Source organism: Anas platyrhynchos, chromosome 21 (assembly GCF_047663525.1).
Source record: "Anas platyrhynchos isolate ZD024472 breed Pekin duck chromosome 21, IASCAAS_PekinDuck_T2T, whole genome shotgun sequence".
NCBI lineage: Eukaryota > Metazoa > Chordata > Aves > Anseriformes > Anatidae > Anas > Anas platyrhynchos.
In genome coordinates this window covers 17091295-17109798 of record NC_092607.1, presented here as the reverse complement: position 1 = coordinate 17109798, position 18504 = coordinate 17091295, and the positions used below count along the sequence as shown (strand labels likewise).

At 45.4% G+C, this 18504-nt stretch overlaps 1 protein-coding gene across 6 annotated transcripts in view; it reads right to left on the bottom strand.

The window, feature by feature from the left end:
• Positions 1–2076: 2076 nt before the first annotated feature.
• The window catches only part of ZBTB46 (zinc finger and BTB domain containing 46), a 55560-nt gene continuing 39132 nt past the window's right edge, over positions 2077–18504 (bottom strand). For 4 of the 6 annotated variants that reach the window (XM_072026697.1, XM_021277826.4, XM_072026698.1 and 1 more), the window contains 4 exons: positions 18113–18164; positions 17714–18025; positions 10982–11157; positions 2077–5549 (listed from right to left, as the gene is read on the bottom strand). In XM_072026697.1, coding sequence (XP_071882798.1) covers positions 5160–5549; positions 10982–11157; positions 17714–18025; positions 18113–18164 — 930 coding nt within the window. In that variant the 3' untranslated portion in view covers positions 2077–5159. Of the gene's footprint in view, positions 5550–10688; positions 10815–10981; positions 11158–17713; positions 18026–18112; positions 18165–18504 lie in introns of all 6 variants that reach the window. The other 2 variants (XR_011804596.1, XM_072026700.1) reach the window with 2 other exon arrangements.

Sequence of the window (18504 nt, the reverse complement as noted above, 5' to 3'; positions counted from 1 at the left end):
CCCAGCACCGGGGGGGCTGCACAGATCTGTCCCTGGCCTCCTGAGAACCAGGAGCGGGGCCTGAGGCAGCGTTTTCATTTCAATAAAAGCCCCAAAAGTGAAGAAATTGGTGCGGGGAGGGGGCTGAGCCACAGGGGTTTGTAGGGGCCCGGGGTGGGAAAGGCAGCAGCACCCTGACGGCACAGCTGGGGGCAGGAGGGAGGGTTAAAAAAAAAGAAAAAAGACAGAAACAAGAGTGAGACCGAAAATTTAGCAGCAATTTCCCAATTTATTGAAACTGATTGATTTTTGCAAGTATGTCTAAGCTAAATCCCATCACAAAGTAATTATCATCAAGAGGCACCACCTCCGGCGTGCCCAGGCAGACAAGAAACTGTGAGATCAACTAGAAAATAAGGGCATAGTGACCTGAACTACATTTACAGGAAATCAGTACAACACAGCCATCTTCTCCCCCTGCCTTCTGGTTCCGAAAATCTCCTCGCCTCCCCCGAAATATTAAACACATCTTCAATACAAACACAGGTTTTATAATAATTAATATAAAGTCAGTATAATATAGAATATTCCCAGCAAAAAAAAATAATCGACAATCTTCAAACGCTGTCCATTTTTTTTCGTTTTGTTTTGTTTGTTTAGCTTTTTTGCAGACAGGTTTAAAGCACGTTGAAAAATAAATATATATGAAAGCATACACACAGCACTCTTACTATGCAGGACTAAAAAAAAAAAACAAAAAGGCAGAAATTCAAAATTATAGGAACTAAGAATAAAAAGAACCGTTAAGTATGGCTTTCTTAGGAGTCGCACATGTCACAGAATGAGCTAAAAGAAGATTATCTTTCAGGATATTGCAAAAAATTCCAGTTTTTGCATTTTTTTTTCTTTTTTTTTTTTTCATGGAGTTTCTTTCCTAAAGGGCGATGTGCAAAACGGGAAGCGGCGGGGGGAGAGGGGCTGCAGGGGCTGCCAGAAGTCCTTTGAATTCCCCCCCCATCCGTACAAAACGCCGAACCGATGCAGCTTTCGCTTTGGAAAAGCAGAGAGTTAAAGGCATACGTCGAGGTACAAAAGAAAAACGGGACCTAACGCTAGAGCGGGCTTCCCTTCGTACGAAAAATATTCCTTTTGTAGTCCAAAACACTGATTTTTGGTTAAAAAAACACAAAAGAAACGGTCACTTTGGGATCCTTCCTTAGCCACCCCCACCTTGTCACCTCCCCACCGAACCGTCCCGAGCTGAGAGGTCTGAGGGTGACCTTAACGCGTCCACAAGGGACAAACCTATGCAAAAAGAGACAATTTATGATTTTTTTTTGAGGATTTTTTTTTATGAAATAAATTGATGGGAGATGCCAAGAAGGGAATTTGCCTTAAGGCGAGGACAGCGCACGGATGCTTTCACACCCCGGGCGCTGTCCTGCACGAGAAGCTCTCAAAGCACTTTTTGAAATCCTTTTCCAATTCCTGGCACGCTTTTATAAAAAATAATAATATAAAGAAATTCAGGGAGCAACGTTTACAGGTATGAATACTTAAAAAAAAATCGTCAGTGGACTACGTGGATTGATTTTTCATCTCTAAGGGAGCTATTTCTGGAAACTAGACCTGGATGTGCGTATATCGTGCTGGATATACACACATGGACACACACAGACATCTATACAGTTAGAAAAAAATTTAAAAAAAAGGGAAAAATTAAAAAATTAAAAAAAAAGGAAGCCCGGAGGCCACCCTAGGTGGGCAGGACGGGCAGGGCGAGCGTTTTGCACCGAGTTTGCATAGGCAGTGTCCGGGCACAGAGCACGGCCCCACGGGGCTGGGGGCTGCAGCCGTCATCCCCCCATCACCCCCCCAAAATCCCAAGCCCCCCGGCACCGGCTGCTGGCAGCAACCGGTGGCGTCGTATAAAGTTTCAGCATTAAAAAAAAACCCAAGTGCCCTTTTTTTTTTTTTTTAACTACCGAGCCTCAAGAAGAGCCCTCCGGAGCACGGAAGAGTCAGGAGCAGTTCTCCAGGACCTGCGTTTCCACGTCTGCACACCTCCAGCGAAACAAAGCACTTAAAAAATATACATCACATATTAGAACGCTTTTATTTGGTATATATAGTGTACGTTAGTAATATAGAAGCATGTGCTATATTATAATGGTAACATTATAACAAGTTAGCTTTTCTGTGGATTTTCCTTTTTTTTTTTTTCCTCTTTTTTTTTTTTATTTTATTTTTTTGCATTCTCAGCTCAAAGAGCTTCAAAAGTGGCACTACTAGGAAAGGTTTCGGCAAGCCGCGTGGCTTACTGTCCGCCGTTAAAAAATAAAAAGAAAAATGGAAAGGAAGGGGGGAAAAAAAAAAGAAAAAAAGGAAATATTGGAAATATTTCCCAATGCCAAGCGAAGTCAAGCTCCGCACCCCGTAAGCGATCACGGAGACGGAGCCACCGAAGTGCCAGGGAGCGGGAGGAGAAGGAAAACCCGGGGGGAGTGCTCGTGGCTCCCCCCCAGGGGCAGGGGAGCGAAATTCTTACTCTGGAATCGGAAGAGATGAGCAAGATGGAATGTGACAGAAACAACGGGGGTTGAACGGTTTGGGTTAAAAAAATAAAAGAAAAGAGCTCTTCGGTATAAAAAGCAAAGCTACAGGTATCTTTGAAGTACTGTATGTATTTGTCTACACGTAACAAGTGAGGGCTGCGAGGCCGTCGGCCGCCCCCAGCCCACCCCTCCACATTTACAGGTACAATAAATACAGAGCCCGTGCAAGGCAACGCCCCCGGGACCCCCCCCCCCAACAGCCAACCGCTGATTGGTTTTGTATTTAGGGAAAAAAAAAAAAAAAATAAAAGCATACAAAATCATAAAATCCAATCGTAAAATACCGGTTCTGTTCACGTCTTTTAAATACAGCAACGGGGGCTTGACAAGAAGCTAAAATGCAAAAAACCCAGGTTTGTACAAGGTCAATAAAAACGTTTTCGACGCCCCCCCAGCGCTTTCTGCTTTCAATATTTCCAGGAGAGGGTTGCAGAGGGCTGCCCGTCCCGGCTCAAAGCGACAGGGTCCGCTTCACCCCCCCGATCCTAAGGATTACAGCAGCAGCAGCGATGGGGATCCCCCCCCCACCCCGAGCCCGATGCTGGACCTGGGGCCAGGAGGTGGCTCGGGGAGAAAGGAGCCACCGAGCACCCAAAGCCGGCAGCCAGGAGGTGCTGGAGGCTCAAAGGGGGGAAAAAAAGGCAGAGAGAAGGCGGAGAGCTTCTGCGGGGAACCGGAGACGGCTGCAGAGAAAGGGACTCAAAAATAAAACCCACGACCCCTGGATGTGGCTCGTGCCATGGGGACGAGGGAGAAGCAGCTCCTGCAGGGCCAGGAGCAAGGATCCCGCCTGGCCACGCTCCCCAAAAACAAGCCCTGGTGCTCAGCAGCTCAAATCCTGAAAGATCCTTTGCTTTCCTGGGGTTTATTGGACAAGAAACTCTTGTTTTCTTGGCTGGGGGGAACCATTTCATTAAGGAAACACCACCTGCGACAGCTCCTTCCCTCCCCACAGAGATCGCCTTTCCCACCACTGGAAAAAAAAATATAAAATAAAATAGCACCTTTTAGTCATTTGGCTTTCTGGCAACAGGTTTGTCTTTTTGTGGCAGGTTTCAAGATCCCGTCATCACAGACATTGTATAAAATTGCTCCACGGCAAGGAAACAGTGAGGTCTTCAGCTTTTTTTTTTTTTTCTTTTCTTTTTTTTTGTTAAAAAAAGCACCAGAAGCAAAGAGGTGAAAGGTCAAAGAAGCTTTCTCGCAGGAACAAGACACTTCCAATGCACTTTGTCGTCGTTTCCGTGTAGTTGGAAGAAGGCAACAGTGGCCGATATGGACAAGGAGAATCCAACTACCTGGAGCAGACCCACAAAACCTTTTTTAGGAGACGTGCTAGGAGAGAAACCTGGTTCTCGTTTTTAAAAAAAAATTTGCAAATTTACATCAAATTTGCATCTATTTGCAAATTTACATCAAACCAGTGCAGCTGAAACTGAAGGTTTCCTTCCTGAATTTGATCCCTACCAAGGATGAATCCGAGTTTGCAGCTTGGCAAGGAAAAGCAACGCACCCAGGAGCAACCCCGGCCCCGCAGGAGCAGCAGGATTTCCCCTGCCCTAGGATTTCCTCACCTTGGCTTCCAATATTTCACAGTCCGTCCTGCACTTTGCTAAATGCCTCGGTTTTGTGTTTTTTGTTTTTTTTTTTTAAACTACAGTTTGCATATATTTATGAAAAAGGCAGCTGAGCAAAGGGAGAAAAGTGGAAATATCCGTGGGAGACGATGACAGGGAGACAATTACCCGTGGCCTTTATAGGAAAAAAGAGTTCTGTGGAAACACCAGCACTCGTTTGGGGGAATGCGGTCAGCAAGGCTGGAAGACGGGACACGGGTAAGGTGCCAGTGGGTCCAAGAAAATGCCATGATCTTTTCTGATGGTGATTCTGTTTTGGAAGCTACGAATCTACTTGTATGACGAGAACTCGTAAGGCTGCAAAATCTGACTTGCCTTTTGATCTATTTGGCTCCGTAAAAAAAAAAAAAAAAAAAACAATAAAAACTCTTTACACAACTTTGCAAAAAAAAAAAAAGGCCCGCATCATTAGGGAAAGCCCTCAAAAACACGCCCAGCGATTTGGTTCCACGTTAGTTCGCCATTCCAGCACCGCAGGGATTTCGTCACGCAGAAAAGGTGTTAAAAAATTAAACAACCACCACCAAAAAAAAAACCTGCTTCGGATACAAGATCTCCCCGGTGTTGGGCTCGGGGAGGGAGAGGTACAGGGGGAAGAAGCTTTACGCAGCCTGCGAGTCGCCCGTTCCTCCCCGCGGACACCGTAAGTCACTCGCAGGAGCCCGGCTCGCTCTGGGTCGGGTTTCTTCCCGAAGGGAGAAGGGGGAAGGTGAATTCGGTCGTGTCCCTGGAAGCGACACGGCTCAGACAGTATCTGAGTGGAACAGAGAAGGGCTCGTTTAGAAAACACAGAAAGTATTTTGCACACATGGACGACAACAAGGCTACTTAGTTTTTTCCAACATACTCCTTTCCTCCCCCGCCCTCCCGCCCCCTACAAACAACAGAACGAAATGAAAAAAAAATAATAATAATAATAATAAAATCCCTAAGAAATCCAGGTAAAATCCTTGTCGTTCTCCCCAGAGTTCTCCTGCTCCTGCGGAGAGTCGACGTCTTTGTCGTCATCTAAAATCACGTCGTCTTGCGCCATGCCTACGTCGTCTTTCCACTTGATGTCGTCGTCGTCTCCCATCTCCTCGTCTCCCTCCACTTTGATGTCATCTGGGTCTTCCATGTACTGCCCCTCGCCGGGGTACAGCTCGTCCGGGGAGCCTTCTCCACCGTTGTGGTCCAGGTGATGCCCCGCGATGCCCCGTCCCGAGCAATCGGCGCAAACCCCGTGGCGGCGAGAGCCGTGCTTGATCCCCACGCTGGCTGCAGACATGAAGACCCGGTTGCACACTTTGCAGACGTATTTTTTGTCCTTGCTGTGGACCTAGGAAAGGAGAACGATCAGAAAATGTAATGCCAATGAGGACGGAGCGGGGGTTTTAAGGACAGGCACGCTCCGTCTCTGCGAGGCACAACGCCAAGAACCAAGATCCCCACGGATCTTCACCGCTGAATTTCAGCCCATCACAATTAACTCAACTCCAATACTTTGATACAGCAGGAAACCCTTCCGAGGAGGCCTTTTGATCAAACCAGCAGTTTTGAGAGGAACTCCCAATCCCTCCGGTTTTCTTTTTTTCCCTTTTTTTCTTCTTTTCAAACCTGGGGCGCAACCACTTTACCAAGTTGGTAGAGTTTTGGCAAACTAACTTAAAATAACCTCGATGAGACAAGAGTTCCAAGCTGCCAGGAAACACGCCGGAAAGTTTCACCGATCAGACTGAAACGTGAGGTTTTCTGCCGGCCTGCCAGAGGCAGTAGTTCCCTCTGTGAAATTCTCACCCACAGGGCTGTGAAGCTACACCCAGGGATCGTAACAAGGGGGAGCTGCACCGTGCCCAGCAAAGCACGGGATGCGTGGACCAGCACTGCGTGGACGCAAATTCAGCTGCTACAACACGAGGAAAATCTTAAAAAAAAAATAATCAAACCCAACATCACCCCAAGCATCAGTTCTCTGCAGAGCAACGCACGATCAGACTGGTGTTACGATCAGACTGGTGTTAATGCCGTGTTAATTTAATGGTGTCTCTGTCCTGAGCCCACAGCTGCCAAGAAGCAGAGAGCAGGAGCACTGTGAGTGCACCCCGCATCCCAAAAAAGCAGCCGAATCCACTCCTAAGCCTGCCTCTGAACTACTTTGCTGGCTGAAAAGTGGTTCGTCACAAACGTCTGCTCTCCCAGGCGTGCTGTATTTTACCTCTGAGGACTGCAGGCATATGGAGCCATCACACTGCCAGGGGAAGCTGTAAGCTGCAAAATGCTGTGTGGGGTAGGAGGAATCGCTTAAAGATCCAAACAAAACTACACAACGAGCAGAACTGCCTACTTTGAGGAGCACGGGAATGCCTGATTAAAGGTGAGCTCTGCCTCTGGCTGCTTTTGCCTTGTTGGAAGGCAAGAAATTGGCCCCAAATGTTCACCTGCACCTCTCTTAGAGGGAATGGTACAGCGAGAATGCCAGAATTTCATATATGTACACACAGACACATGTAGTATGTACATGTATGTAGGTGTATATATGTATTAGACATACACACGCATAAATATAATATATAAAAATAAAAGCAGGGAGCAGGGGCCACGTAGCAGGCCCTTGTGGATGCTCCCAGATCAGAGTGAAGCTTCATTTAGGGACACCACGCTGGGACAGCCCAAAAGTTCACCTTTCCAGTGCCCTCCCACTGGCAGTGCCCAGCAGCACAGGAACAGCATAAAAATAGGGAACGATCCATCTTGTCCTAAGTTCCTGCAGCCCATGATTTAGGGTCATCCCGAGCAAGCTGCTCCGTGCAGACCAGCAGCTATCGGAGCCTCTGGGCACGGATCGCCTGTGTCTAATCCTTTTTTCAACTCATTTATTCTTTTTATCTTCACAATTGCCTCTGCGAAAGGTTTCGCCGGTTAAACGTGCCTCAAAAAAAAAAAAAAGAAAAAAAAAAAGATTCCTTTTATTTTAAATCAGCTGCCTGGTAGGATTTTAACAGCCTGCACATCGATGGCTCCGCTGCCTTATTCTCTGTCACTTGCCCTCAGCGCGAGGCTGCCTGGACCCCGGCTCAGCAGGAGGCTGTTTCAGCAAAATGCAGCTGATGAGCCGAAAACAGGCACAGCTCTGCTCTGAGCATGTGGGAATCGACAGCGAGGCCAGCTCCTGGCTCCTGCCCCACGTACAGGATAATCTGCTCTCACCGCCGGCTTCCACATAACCCCGCGCTCGCTCTTCACACGGCACACCCAGCTGAGCTGCAGATATTCGGAAAGAGGACAAATTGAGTGATTTTACCCCCCAGCACCTACTGCTGCCGAGCACTCGCTCAACCTTTGTGTTTCCCCAGCCCCGGCTGTGCTCAAAGCCTCAGCGCTCCTCTGATGCTCTCCCACCTCAGGCTTTCCTCGCTCTGAGCTGGTCTCCGCGTCTCATTCTTCAACCGTATCAAGCAAAGTCATTGTATTTTTTATTTTTTTTAACCTACGTGTAAGCTTTTTCAAAAGCAGCTGGTCAAAGCCATTGAACAAGCTCAGTGCAGATCACTCGTTTTGAACTGAGGGCAGGGTGGTTTCCAGGAGCCAGAAGCTGAGCGCTGCTGCAGAAGGCAGAAAACGGGGCAGAATTGGGGCTAGAAGAGCCGGATAAAAACATACAAAACAGACACTACGTAATTGAAACATCTTGAAATCGAAAGATAAATTTCGACATAATTGGAAGCATACATTTCAATTACGCTGAAACATAAATTTTAACGTAATTGAAACATCTGTTAAAAACCCGAGCATCTCCCTCCCTCTTTCCCAGTGCTGACAGTAAAGTCACCGTGTTCAAAGTGAGGGATAGCTCTGGGTGCTGATCAGAAAGTAGCCTGCTTACTGTAGCACTGAATTATTAAGTATTAAACACAAAAACAGCATTTGGCACTGGGTATTTTAAAGTGTCATTAGGAAAAACACATTCTAACTGGATACGACTATTCCTTTGGACAGGGGAAAAATAAACGTGCTGACAATATCCTGAATTTCTGAAAATTACTCCTGGCCACAAGCTGAGCGAGGGACAGCCCTGCCCAGGATCAGGCACGTGCCTCTGGGACAGCATCAGGGACAAAGCTGGCTGGGTGTGCCATGAAATCCCTGCCAAAATAACCAGGTTCACTGCTCTGAGCAGTCAGCAGTCCCGTGGGATGCTGCAGCAGAGCAGGTTACAAAGTCCTGTACACACGGAGACAAGTCACTTCGAACTAGAACTGGATGGATTTTAGCTGAAAACCCTGCAGATAATCACAGGAGGGGACAGACTTCCTTTTGGGCACAACCTGTTCACTGCAACGGGTCCAGAAACCTCAGTTTGTGCTCAAAAACCACACAGAAGGATCATTTGGCCTGAAGTCTTTGCATCTCAGAAGTCCTGAATTTACTTCAACATCCCGATTTTAAAAAAAAGGCATTTATATTTAATTTAAATTTATGTAAAGACTAAAAAAAAATATATTCTTTTTAATCTGAGCTAAACATAAAACTAAAATAGTCCCCTCTTGTCTTTGGCTCTCAATTGAGGAACTGAGAGAGAAAAAAAGATATATTTTTTTTTGGTGATAAACCCATTTCCTTTTTCTACGTGTTATTTTTGTAACGTATTTTCACTTGATGCGTATCAGCACTCATCTCTGCAGATTTGCCCGAGATTGACAATTAAGCCTTAAAATGTTATGCATAACGGAAACGAGATTACCAGAGAAGCAACGCGCACAGATCCAGAAGTTAATCTCGCCACGAGCACTTCACAAAGCCTGCACTGCCTCTGTTGCAAACCGAGATCGCAGCGTCACTTGGGGATAACAAAACACCCCTTTTCATAGCTTCATTTCCAAAGGAGCTGCAGCTGAATGCCAAAACTGGCATTTTTCTGGGGTCTCGTTTAAAATAACCCGTGCGAGGCTCCCAGGTTCCCGAAGCGAACCACAGCGTGGCAGGACAGGACCACCTACTGCCTTTTTTCACAAGGAAATATCTCAAAGCCAAATCCAAACAAAATTCAGGTTCATTTACTTGCAGTAACACCTCCCTCCCCAGCAACATCAAAACAAGAAACCAAGCCAAACCGAAGCCCTCTTCTCCTTACTTTATCTCTTACAAGATACCTCAGAGTCATCTGTGGCTCCTTGGCATGACAACAAATTGGTATTATCAGCATTGTGCTTTTTTTCCAGGAATTTCTCCTGGCATGAAGATTTGGTAATCCAGCTGGTATTTTCTAACCTAGCTTAACTCCTGACACAAAAGTAGTCTGAGAGAGAGATTCAGCTATAATACCCTCTCATACATTTATTCACATTTATTCATATCTGGCTTCATTTCCCTGTGTGTATAATAAAGGAACTTGAACTGCGAGCTCACTGCACCAAATCAGTGACCCAGAATGATTCCAGTAGCAAAATCCAACACCTAAAATTAATTTGCGGATCACCTCAATCTCACTCCTGAAGGATATAGTGCATTTATAGTGCCTTTGCCACAGCATGTAAAAATATGCTGATTTTCATGAGCATAGGACTACTTTGTAGAGCAGGAGAGGAATTAAAATTTATTATTTTATTTTTTTTTTACACTTGAACCAAGCTGCATCACTACTATTAAATTGCCTTTAAAAGAAAGTACGCAAGGGTATGCACGTGCTTGCAGGACTGGGATGAGGGCAACGCATTTCTTTGTGGCTTTGAAAATTCCAAGCAGGAAAACGCTAATTAGCCTAAGCATACATCCTCTGGTGAGATATTCTTTACATTAAAAATTCAATAGGTAATGTAAAAATTGAAAAATAGTCATTTAAGTGACTTCCGCAAATTAATTCAGTCAGTGAAACTGTCAATCCCCTAGATTTTTTTCTTAAATCTCTCATTGTAGGAGAGCCTTACAGTTACAGTCTCCAGTATTTAAAAAAAACATCTCAAAATTTCTCTGCAAGCCTAATTAGAGGGCCAACAGAACTTGCTGGCGTGCATTACTGGGATAATTACACTGAAACCGTGCTCTTCCACAGGATCACCTTTATGCTAAGCTTTGACAAACCGTTTTTGCATGGCAAATTAATTGTTCCCTGAAAGAAAAAAAAAAGAAAAACAAAAAAAAAACTTATTTATGAAGAAGTTGTGAAAAGCCAACAGCCTCCTAGACAGCTCTGAGTAGCAGCCCTGAATAAAGCATTGAAATTTTTTTGGATAATTAATTGCTGCCAGACTACGGCAGCACTGGCTTGAATTTTTCTTGCCTAGTGACATATTTTAAGAATCTTTCTGTACCGAATCACGGAGAAATTTCCCTTTTCATCCTGAGGACGCCAGCAGGAGCTACTTTACCTTCAGGCCCTAACGCACGGGCTCTCCGCGGCGGGCAGCGGCGCACGAGGAAAGGAGAAAAGTCACGCTAGGAAAGCGAGGCCGAGTTTGAGATGCTCGGTTCAATCCCTCACCTGCGGGCTAGCAGCACTAAGCGGGAAGTGCAGACTACTTCGGGTTGCTCTTCAGGAACCCCTCGGGCTGAGTTAGGAGAGCAGCTGTTGGTTAGCTCTGGATGAACAGGCAGCAAAACACTGGGCCTTTGAAAGGTGGGGAGAAAAGATACTAGAGAAGTCTTCAGAGGCTCCGAGGAGCCCCAGAGGGGAAAACAAAACACAAAACCTAGATGAGACGCAGCTCCTCTTATCTTTAATCTCAACAAGCCACCTCCGGTGCCAGCCAACACCCCCCCCGGGGGCCTCCTTACCAAGGTGTGCCGCTTCATGTGCTCCCGGCGCGTGAATTTCTTCCCGCAGATCTCGCAGGGGTAAGGTCGTTCTCCCGTGTGGGATCGCATGTGTCTCTTCAGGATGCACTGGTGCATGGCGGAGAAGCTGCAGTAGGGGCACTTGAATTTCTTCCTGATCACCGTGAACTCGTTGACTGCAAGAGAGCAAGGAGAACAGAGGGATTAGTCTCCGAGCGGTCAGTTCTTCTGGCTTCTTATTTCACTATTAGATTAATTTGCTGGGAAATCACCATCCTCACCTCTTCACCACCTGCAGTTTCCTAAACCTTACTTGCACTGTCCTATTAGAGCTGAGAACTTGGAGTGCCTTCATCCCAGCAGCTTCTGAACGTGCCAGTGCACAAGCATTTAGCGCCAGCCTGACACGCGCTGCCTAAAGCTCGTTAACGAGCAAATGAAGAGGGCTGGCAACCTGCTACGAGTCTGATTTACCATAAGCAACCACCCTAAATACCAACATATAAAATTCCAACACTTATTTGTGGAAGAAATAGCTAGCCACGAACAGCAGACCCCAGATGCAACACCCTGACAGCGCCGCACGCTTTGCTTTATTTTGCTTTATTATTAATTATTATTTTTTTTTAATTTATTAAGTGCTCCCTCACGTGCTCAGTGAAGGTGCAAAATTGAGCTTCATCCAGAGCAAACAGGAAGCTATGACACACACACACAGCATCACCCCACCTCCTGCTGGTACTACTGCTGTGGCAGATACAGGAATACAAAAAAATGCATCATGTTGAATTACAGCACGAGCCCTGGAAGCCTCCTTACGAGCCAACTGCACAGGCTTTGATGGTCTTTTTATTTTTTTTTCCCCCAAATCGTATTTTGCTGAGCTAGAAAACGATGAATTTTTTTGTTTTTTTGAAGCTATTCTGACATTGTTGGTTCTTTTCTTCTTGTCATCTCCTTAGAAGCGCGGGGAAAGCAGACTCGGGGGATGCACACAGTGCTGACAGCCCAAGGGTCTAATTTGTCAGAAGAATGCACACAGCAGCTGTGTTGGTATTTCCTCCTCCAAACAAAACGAGAGCGCAATGTGCAAAATCCAGCAGGTGAAAGCAGAGGATCTGCCATCCCCCGAGGACATCCACCCAGCAGAAATTTGGAACTGACTGTCCACGTGGACGTGACCTTAAATCTCTACCTTCTAATAATTCTATCGCTTTCCATTAATATGTTAATTTTCACCCACTTTTGTCCTCATTAGCATAATTTCCCAAAGCAATATATTGTTTACATAACAAGGAGGGGAAAAAAAAAAGAAAGCAAATTCTAGTTAATCATCTTAAGTACGCTAACACGTATGCTAATGGGGTTTTGTAAATGAAAGTCTGTGCAGGAAAGCTAAGGGAACGAGGGAAACACCATAACTACTGTACAGACCTATAACAAACCGAGCACTTTGCAGTATTTTTGGATGCTTCTTGAAAGTTTATCCCCTACAAACACCCCACTAGCTGAAAGCCCACTGCATGCTCTTAGCATACCACAAATAATGCCCAGGGAGTTGAAATGTGTGCTGAGAAACAGAGAGGGCCTGTTTTAAAGAACTCAGTAGGGCTGTGTGCTCGGCGTTATTTACTTTAGTGCCAAATTTGTGGGCTTTTATTTTTTTAACTTTTTTTTTACGGTTTACTTTGCCTTGTATTTTCAACCCAGATAAAACAATGCCGTAAGTAACTACACGTCCTGCTCGTGTAGAACTAGTGAGAACTCCAGGATGATGCTCCCGACATCCAGACATCCCTGAGCAAGCTACAACCACCTTTAGCCATCGGAACAGACACTTCAACACAAAAGAAAAAGAAAAGTATTCCAACATGATATGGATTTTGTCCTAGCATTTGACTACTTGGAAGAAAACGCACGCGCTGCACCGCTGTGTAACAATGCTCCCAACTAAATCCAAATTTTTACAATCCTCACTCGCTGCGCCAGGCTGCTCAGCAGCTCCTTCTCTCTGTCCCACAGATGCTTTTCTCTCTAACAGCACGTTTGTAAAGCTGTCACGAACTTTCTAGCCCAAGGAAAAAGAAAAGCCTACCTGCCACTCACCTGGCCACGGCTGCGGTACAGATGATGACAGGGACAGCGAAAGCCAAGAATATTTCATTCACCTGTCAGGAAGGATTACTCACTGCAGCCAGGCAGAATTTTACAAGGCTGGTTTCGAGTGATCCTACACACACAAACTTGGGAACCTCCGAAAAGAGCTGCATGAACACGATTAATGCCCAGAGCCCTGTGCAAGCTCTTGCTGATACCCCAACAACTCAGCTGGCCCACACAGACCTTCTCCTGCCCCAAACCTTCCCGTTTACAAGGAAACAACTACAAAATTGAACTCTATTTGCTCCCTTCCCGGGAAAACTTAAATTACAGGGAAATAATTTTCAGTTGCATCCTCTCCTTTGGATTTGACACCCCCCCCACCGATATGGTCAGAGGCAAGGAGCCCGCTTGAAGTCACAAGCAAGTTTCAGGTTTGTTACAGAGCTACTTATGCTAAACGTGTTTCCAGTTTGATCTTGTAACTGCTCGAGCATTGAGGCCACACAAGCACTTATATTCCCCAGGATCACTGTAAACCTATTACCGTGCAGTCTAGACAAGGTAAGCAAGCTGTAAGCTGATCAAGCCAAGCCAACAGGGGTCACGTAGTGCTCCTTCCTCTGCTCCACTCCACCCCAGTGCCCCCGACAGACAGGTAACGGAGAGGAGCTGCTCTGCACACCAGGTCTAACCCCCTCACTTCAGAAAATAATGACAAGGAGACCACCAGGACCCACGATTACAAAGGAAAAGTGCTTACGAGAAGGGAACGCAGCAAAATCCTCCACTTCCTACACCACCAGATGTGCCCGATCCTGTCCTTTCCTAGACGACCGGCTGCCTTCTGCCTCTTACAGCCCCCACCTCTCTCTTCAGTTTATGCCTGAGCTCCTCCAGCAGCTGAAAAGGCAACTGCCAAACCCTCAGGTGCACAGCAGCAGCACTGACACGCTGCTTTGGTGCACGCAGAGCCACTAAAAGTGGCTATTAGTTCACACTCATAGGGTGTGTAACCACACACCTGTCCCGAACAGCAAAACCATTCATTTCCAGAGAAGTTACAAACTCATCACACCAATTAACTACTTCCATTTATCAAGTGGGAGAAGCAAATCTTTAGGTCAGACTCAAAATGTGTTCCCAACATCACGCCAGTAACACTGACTCCAACATCCCTCGTGCTTACTTTCTCCTGCATCACCTGAAATCCCTACAGGATAACGTTGTTAGCTTCTGGTACGCTCACGTTTAAAAACAGTCACAAACATTTGTTGCAGCCGTAGTTTTATTGAGAACTATTTTCCACCAAATAGCCATAGATTTAGCTTTTGTATCTACAAAAGTAAACACCTGGAAAATAACAGCATTGTTAGAAAAATCACTGCACTGAGGAGTTCACACTTTCACAGGATCGCTGAATATACGTGCCTACGAGCACATATATTTGGTGAACAACCTACCAACTTTGGAATAGTCTTTTGTCTAAATGACAATATTTCATAGCAGCATTGAGGTCCTAGGAACTAATCTTTAACAAGATCATCGAGACCATGAACAGCAGCGCCGTAGGGGGCTAGCTACCGGACACTGTCTGAAGGACAGCACCAAAACCAGGGAAAATAACACAAATAGGATCACAGTGAAAAGCTCTGCACTTCACCGAAATGTTTACAGATGGGCATTTGTAAAACCAACCCAATAGTGCCTGGAAAAAAAAAAAAAAAAAGTCTTTGGTATTGTCATCTCCAAAACTGATTTCACTGGGGCTGTCAAATGAAGCAGCCTCTGATGCACAAATGATTTTCTGCCTGGTAGAGTTACTTTAGCTGTGTAAACCAATAAGAAGTTAATTAACACTGAAATACTACACTAATTTGTGCATTATGAAGAACTCAAAAACTTTAAGACTGGTTTTGCTCACTTAACCCTCATAATATTTAAGACTGCAAAGAGAAATATGAAATTTGTCAAATTTTCAGTTCCAATTATCTTCCTATTTTCTAACACAAAAATCCTCCTTTTAAAAAGTTTTCTATGCAGACACTGTTGGCCATACCCTATGATTCTAACGCTAAAAAACAAAGAAATCTGCTGCTGAACCTGAGGGTAAACACTGCAAAACCTCTGTGCTGAGGGCAGGAAGCACCCCAATACACGGACAAGGTAAAGCACTACTTAAACCTCTGCTAGAGGCGACGAATTATCCTGACTGCAGGAAAATAATTCTGCATTGAATTAAGTTCTCGAAAAAGTTCTATGAGCACTTTCATACACAGTTCGAGGTTCATAAGTCACAACCTTCAAATTTTTGATTTTGTTGAAAATAAGTTGATTCTGCCAGTTTTCATTAAGAATGGTGAGGTGCAACTGGGCAAGCACACGTGCTGGTGCTGGACATAGAGGTCACATCACATCTGCGGTGATGACTGCGACTGGGTTTCCAACACCATCCCTTTTGTCCCTTGAATACATCACAAAAGCCAGCCTTGTTACCGATATTATAATGGCATCAAAATTTGCAGCACAAAAAAAAAAAGTCAAACAACCTGAAATGCCTTTGAAACTCTTACAGTGAACAAAACCTTTTAGAACTTGCTGAAATTACTTTTGCTGACACCTCGCTTTTCTGATTCAGACAAATCCCACCGTGCTGCTCCCAAACTACCAGGTAAGACTCATTTTAGTAACAACTTTTCTCTTCTCACTCACCTCTCTCCTGTCTCACTTTGCTGATCACTGAAGAGCAAAGTAAATGAGGAGGCAATTAACGAGATGACAACTGTAACAAGAACAGCTAACACACCACGAACTAGACAGGATGCCAAAGAAGTTGATGGGAACAACGACAAGAGAAATGAATGAGACGTTGACAAAAGAAAGAAAAAAGTACGGTGTATTGCAATGATTACGCATGAAAGTATTCTCAGCTCTGACTACACCCTTCCTAAATGAAGAGTAAGAGCTAAGGCAAGCTGGGAAACTCTGGCTTCCCAGCTCTCAGAAGCTCAGCCTTTGTGCAGCACGGAGCTGCGTCCCTAAAGCTGAGGTTTCCAGCAGGAATGGGCAGAGCAGCCCTACACCAGCATAACCCATCCCTCTGCAGGGACAGGGCAGAAGGGAACAGCAAGTTTTTCTTGTCCACCACTCCACAGGAAAACACCTTGCAAGAAATTCCCCACTGGGGAGACCTCCAGGCTGCTGCAGTCCACTTTGAGCACAACCACTTTGCATTTTTTCCCCCCCGAGATGCAACGGGATGGAGAGAGCTAACTTTTCTGAAGACCTCTAAAGAAATTGCTTTCGTCTCCTTGGTTGTACGCCCTGCACATTGAGGAAAGCAAAGCTACAAGACGTGCAACACTAAAGCTCAAACTGCTGACGAGCTGTGCTTTGCACAGCGCAGCTGGAGAGCACTACACTTAATTATGCTACTTTCATTTAACAGTTACTATAATCTGGTTTTGCATGTAAATATATAGCAAGAGACGTAAATATTTAACTGTTAAAAAAATAAATGGATTTCATGTAACAAAAGATGAATTACAGCAAGATTTCTACCTTCCAGTAACAACCACTCCTGATTTTGTACGTACACCATACCTTACAGTTAGATCTATAAAAATCTTCACCTTCAAAAACCACGGATTCAGCTTGGCTAACATAATTATATTAAACAAATCAGTCAAAAATTACAGAACTCCAGAAAGCCCCAGCCCTACTCCATTAGTTTTGAGAACTCCTAAAACGCTCAAACATATCCAGTATTAAACTATATAAGCCTTGTGACAGTTTTGAAGCCCAAATGCCATACCCTGTTGCACATGTGAACGAGCAGCATGCTTTCCACCCTCTCCTTTAATGAGACAGAAACACAGACTTCATAAACAACTTCCAGTGCTAAGCAACCCTGTGCTTTCACAGCTCATCATGAGCTGAAAAACCCTGAAATGTCTGAATTCTCTAATGGACAGAGCACTAGAGCAGAACACTGCCGACTGAATTCTGTTATTAATTCTACTGCTAACACATGCTCACAAATTTCGGTATGTTATTTTTGTAGGGAATAAGAAAAAAACATCACCATTTCTTTTATAAAGCACTTTGAGATCTACTGAGAAATAAAGTTTAAGACACTAAGTGCACCGTATTACCATACCAATAAAATATCCCAAGTGCCATTATACAGACTGACAGAAGTTAAATTTACAGAAAAGTTGCGCCGTGGCTGCAGTTACACAGGATCTGGAACCAGCACGTTATCAACCTGATGGGTTTTGGGGAATTAACTCTTCTGTTACACCTGCGGTAAGTTTATTTGCAGCAAGAAAACAAGGAAACAATTTGCTTTTCCTAGTTTAAAAGCCAGGTCTAGCATACACGACAGCAGCTACATCTCCTCAGGCTCCTCATTTTGCTCTACGCTGTCCAAAATCCCCAGCCCGCCCAGCTGGGCAGAGGCCAGGCAGCACACCTTCACGTGGTTCGTGAGGTTCTTCTGCGTACCAAAACCCTTGCCACAAAAGAGACACACAAAGGCACGCTCATTGGAGTGCACAGACATGAGGTGCCTCTTTAAGTCTGTCTTGTCGCGAAACAGCTTGGCACAGTGAGGACACTGCATCTTCTTACAGTTGAAGTGGATGGTCTTCTCGTGCCGATCCATGTTGGACTTCAGCGTGAAGCTGGCGGGGCACTTGGAGCACTGGAAGCGGGCGAGCTGGCCAGCAGGCACCCCCTCGGCGAGGCCAGGCCAGGCGCAGGCAGCCAAGTCGAAGGGGAAGATCATGGAGAAGGCGTGCTCGTGGATGTGCTCCTTCAGCTTCTCGGCACACTCGAAAACCCTCCTGCAGAAGCCACAGGTCAGCCTCTTGGCTAGGGCTGAATCTAGGAACAGGCCATCGGTAGCTAAGTCCATGTCTTCAGACCTCAAAAAGCAGGGATCTGGAACAGAAATGCACACACACAAATCACTGTCTCCTGGCATAAAGTAATGGTAATTAAAAATAAGTGTTTTTACTCTCTACTTACCTGTGTCAGAGTTATTAAACTGCCAAAGTGCTAAAAACCCATCATAAGCAGCCTGCAAACGAAAAGCACACTGAGGTTAAGGTAAGCACTCACAGGGCATCTTCATAGCTAATGCTCAGCCTCCCCTCTTATCAGTCCCCTCGTCCCTTGTTTAAGGGGGCTTCACCCCCTTATTCACCTTTACCAAGCTTTGTCCAAGCAGCTAAATTAACCGGGCCATATTCTACAAGATTTGGTGTTTAAAGGCAGAAATCAACGTTTAAGTCGATAACTGAGTCACTCCTCAGTTTGCAGTGCCCCATAGCATCTGTAGCTCCCTCTCAGGCCAGTAGGAGCCCAGGACAGATTTCCAGCAGCTAGGAAAGGAGCAGAAAACCTTCCCCTAGCCCCAC